Below are 4,589 nucleotides of genomic sequence, written 5' to 3' on the forward strand. Positions count from 1 at the left end.
TATTATGTTGCATTTACCGTGCAAGCCTCTAATTCTTTCAGATGCTAGTTAATTTTTTTAGATGATTGATCTAAGAAAAATCTCAATCCGTAGAAGACTTGTTCAAAACATACAACGAGGCCCATACTAAACTACCCCTAAAACACCCAGTCAGAAACACAAAAAATCTCAAAAACAGAAGAGAAGAGTTACATTTAATCCCCGATCCTTTCATAATAAACTAGCCGACACCTTCTTTCACTATTAGAAAGTTTACCGGACCATCAAACCAGTGCGTGAGCTCTAGAAAATTTCGAATCATAAAGTTTATCTACCATTCATTTCTCCTCTGAATATGACAAGAGCATCGGTCACAGAAATAACAGAGTGAAGAAGAAAAAGAAGAAGCAACGAAAAATAAGGCCAAATTTAGATTCTCTATAAATTAATGTTTCTAAAACGAAATTATTACTCTTGGCATGATACAAATCAACAACAAACTGATAATAAAGTTTCAAGAGGGGTTCTTAGGAGGTGTGGCTGGCTTGGTAAACCAAGTGGTGTAGAGAAACTGTTTATGAGCCCCGACGTGGTTGCAAACGAGACGAACCTTCTGCCTCTCTCTCATCCATCTCAGCATGATTTTCATGTGATTCTTGCTTGTCAAATCTTTCAATCCAACTTCCTAAAATCCAACATCTCAACATTATTTCCTTTCAATCAAGTTTATATCAAGAAAGTAAATTACACTAACATCACCTAAAGTTTCAACGATTAGCATGAAAATCTCTTCATCTTTTTTTCTATTCATACACCATCTTCCTTAATTGTTCGAAAAACAACTTCCAGACATTACTTGTACATTACACTAGTTTCATAAAATGTTTGAAAAACATTATACTGTACGTCGGAATACTTAACAAAATACTTAATTACACTTCAGGTCCTGAGTTGTTGCAATTGCACAATTCTAGTCCCAGAGATTCAAATTATGCCAATCAAATTTCAAGTTATCGCAGATGTGCGACCTTAGTCTCTCATGTCCTAATGGTGTCAACTGAGTATCCTAGATATTGCAATTGTGTCCATCGAATCCCCAAACATTACAATTGTACGATTTTAGGTCTTCGATCAAATGTTACTTGCGGAAATAACTTACAACATGTCCGCTGACTTAAATCAAACAATTGCAACAATTGACACAATTAACCGAAACATCAAAAGTGAAATTCAGTCTTCAAAAAATCCATGCAATCTCGAAAAAACAGAAGAATATGACTATAGTTTACTCATGCCTACAATAATAAGAATGAAATTGGAGAGAATGAAAGAAAAGCCAGTGCACCTTGACGCGTTCCCAGGTGTTAGCAACGGTGATGGGACCATGCTCCTTGATGATATCGAAGAGGGTTCTGGTTATCGTTTGCCTCTGCTCCGGCGGCGTTTTAACTGCCACGGGCCCCATCTTCGGCTTCGACTTCTTCGCCAAACATCTAATCGCCGTCCCAAACATTACCTTCCTCAGACACAAACTCTATTCTGCAAAGCAAACACAAAATATCTATGAATCAATCAATAAATCTTCCAATAATTACATCATTATACAACTCTGTTTCCATGAACACACGATCATAGCATAGCAAGATTTCAAAACGATACAATGCTACGAAATCGAAGTACCCAAGCAAGTAAAGCTCGCTGTTGTCGTCAATCAATTTAGGGTGAACTGAATACTGAGCAACCTGTTGTGAGTCAAGACTTCGATTATGGGCCGCCTCTGATGGGCCTACAAAATTGTGGATTTTGTTATTAGGCTTGAACCATTACATGTGAAACGATTTTTTTCGCACTTCCATAATTTTTAGATGCACCCCATAACTTTTAACGTGACATTTTACCTTAAAGAAAATTATAATTTTTTGATATTCAACTCAAATGTTTTTAAATTAATTTTATTTTTAATATGATATTTTTTATTAAAATCTAATAATAAATTATATAAAGTTATAATTTATTCTAAAAAATAATTATTAAAATCACACGTGTAACTTTTGCATTAAAGATTCGATACATTTATATATATATATATATATATATATATATATATATATATATATATATATATATATATATATATATATAATTACTTACACGGACGTGTATTAAGATCTGGTAATTTTATCGCACCATCTTTTTCCGTAATAAGATGTAATAACGAAATATTTCTTATTGGATATATGTGTACAAATGTTTTAGTTGTTATTGTTTGTAAGAGTTTTTTATGATGATAGAAACTGATAAAGAAGAATAAGAATAAAAAGTGTTAAATGAATTATTCTATGAACTAAAGTTATTTTTTAAGATAAAAATTAAAAGTTATATTAGAGGACATTTTTCAATTAGTTTGTGAAGAAGTTAGTTTTATTTTATAAAAAAATATTTATTCTGTTTATCAATTTTTTAAAAGAAAAAACACCCAAACATTATATAATTTCAATAAATTCCATTTTATTATATAACACAGAAATATTCTATATTATAATATAATTCTTATGATTTCATCACATTTCAATTAAGTTCAAATTAAATTCTTAATATTAAAATACGTTATTCCAAAAACTTTTCTGTTAATATATATAGTCGCTCTAAATATATAAACTCGGTTTGATGGTTGTTGCGGTTGATTTGGAAAAACGCATTAATCTTGGTATTAAGTAATCGAGCTTGTTATTGTTCCATCAAATCAAGATTAATTAAGACTCTTAAGATGCTTTTAGGTTTATTCAATCAAATCCAACTTGAATGGTTATTTGAGTTTTAACTTTTTTTCTGAATTATTTTATTTTCTATTTTAGTTTTATGCCATTTTCTTTTTGGCTGATACATTCGTCAGTTTGTTACTCTTAAAAAAAAAAAATTAAGCTTCAATCAAACCAAAACTCCTTATAAAAAAACAATTAGACAAATATGATAATATTTATGAATGATCAATAGTTTATAAATACTGTAAGAAAATTGTTCATTAATCACTGTATCATTTAGAGAAAATGTGAAATTGGAGTGCTAACGGATACAGATACCGTATAACAGATATTCGTATGTATATGATTATATTTACAGAATAAATATTTATTTAACGGGTAAGGTTATGTGGCATGGACATTCCTAGTTCTATGGTAACAAAGGGTGTTTAAGTCTTTTCCTAATATTGTGGCGTTACAGTTATTAATTATGGGGTGCAGAGGCAATAGCCTCTTTCTATATGTTCTGCTGTATCTTTGAAAATTCAAGCCCATTTTATATTCTTTCACCCATCATTATTGCCATTTTTACCTTTCGCCTCAACGGAATTTTCATTCTTCTAACAAGATATAAACAATTCCGCACATTAAATCAATGCCTAACACATATTTTCAAATTAATCTGCAAGCTTATTTTATTTCACAAAAACACAAATGACTCATTCATAATTCCATTTGTTACTCACTATTGAAGAGTGACTATAAATTTTTCAATTACCATAAAAAAAAAACTAAAATTTTAATGTATATCTGAGTTAAAACAAATTATGAGGTGAAAAGTATATCAATTATTAATCAGTTACTTTTATAGATGATAAACTTTTTTTTAACACTCACCACCCGATGGGTTATATATATATATATATATATATATATATATATATATATATATATATATATATATATATATATATATATATATATATATATATATATATATATAACATTAATCTTAGTTAGATATATAAAATATTTAATATTATTTTTATCCTTAAAATAATAATATTATGAACTTTTATTTTTATATAATATTTTATTTTATTTATTTTATCTAATATGAAATTTTAATTCATACTTAAATTAGTTTCAACGACAAAAATTAAAAAATATAATTTAAAATCATGGGTATCGGTGTGTTTGTGTTTGTTTATGTATTTTTTTTCTTTGCCTAATTTAGGTTTGAAGTCTTCGTAAAGGGTTAAGTGTCATTGCTGCCAGATTTGTTCCATGATCCTAAGACTTGACTTCGATTTTTTTTTTAATTATTGATTTTTCTATTGTTTTTTTTAATCTTTACTATGGATTCTTTTAGGTTGATGCATCTTTATCTAAATTTCATTGATTTTTTTTTTCGTTAATTAATGATCATTTAACTCAAGTTAATACGCTATTCAACGCGAGTTATGTGAAAGTTGATTAACTCCAGGATCGAATAGGAAATAAATCAAGAATATGAAGTGACGAGTGATTTGTTAATTTTATTGAATTTAACTATTTTTTAACTGTATATATTTTTTTCTTGAATTCATTCTGAATTTTTTAGAGTTAAAAAACGATAGCGAAATATATATTTATGAAGTTTGTCGTAAATAACAATTAATTATGTGGAGAGACTTATTAGGAAATTTTAAAATTAAAAGTTAATTAGGAGGTTAAACATCAAAATCATGATTGATTTGGCAATGAAATTACATGATTTATCAATAATGTTGCTCAAAATCTGAAGCAAATACAATTATTTATTTGGAGTGGCAAGTGGCAAGCCTGGCGCGTGTCTTGTGATGCAGAGGAGTCGCGTGGTGAGTGGCA

The 4,589-nt window shown here is 28.7% G+C and overlaps 1 protein-coding gene across 1 annotated transcript; it reads right to left on the reverse strand.

The window, feature by feature from the left end:
* Positions 1-397: 397 nt before the first annotated feature.
* LOC114195692 (thiamine-phosphate synthase) lies at positions 398-1,786 on the reverse strand. Its single transcript, XM_028086240.2, has 3 exons — positions 1,660-1,786; positions 1,325-1,518; positions 398-664 (listed from the first exon to the last, which is right to left on the reverse strand). The coding sequence occupies exons 2-3, from the start codon at positions 1,490-1,492 to the stop codon at positions 494-496; spliced, it is 339 nt and encodes a 112-aa protein (XP_027942041.1). The 5' UTR covers positions 1,493-1,518; positions 1,660-1,786; the 3' UTR covers positions 398-493.
* Positions 1,787-4,589: the final 2,803 nt, after the last annotated feature.

Source organism: Vigna unguiculata, chromosome 8 (genome assembly GCF_037176805.1).
Source record: "Vigna unguiculata cultivar grain cowpea cultivar isolate G323 ecotype 2 chromosome 8, ASM3717680v1, whole genome shotgun sequence".
Lineage (NCBI taxonomy): Eukaryota > Viridiplantae > Streptophyta > Magnoliopsida > Fabales > Fabaceae > Vigna > Vigna unguiculata.

Excerpts from the sequence above, each read along its gene's own strand:
- LOC114195692 (XM_028086240.2), bottom strand. The coding sequence starts at position 1,492 with ATGTTTGGGACGGCGATTAGATGTTTGGCGAAGAAGTCGAAGCCGAAG. Across the intron at positions 665-1,324 it reads ACACCTGGGAACGCGTCAAG|GAAGTTGGATTGAAAGATTT; the intron begins GTGCACTGGCTT and ends GTTGGATTTTAG.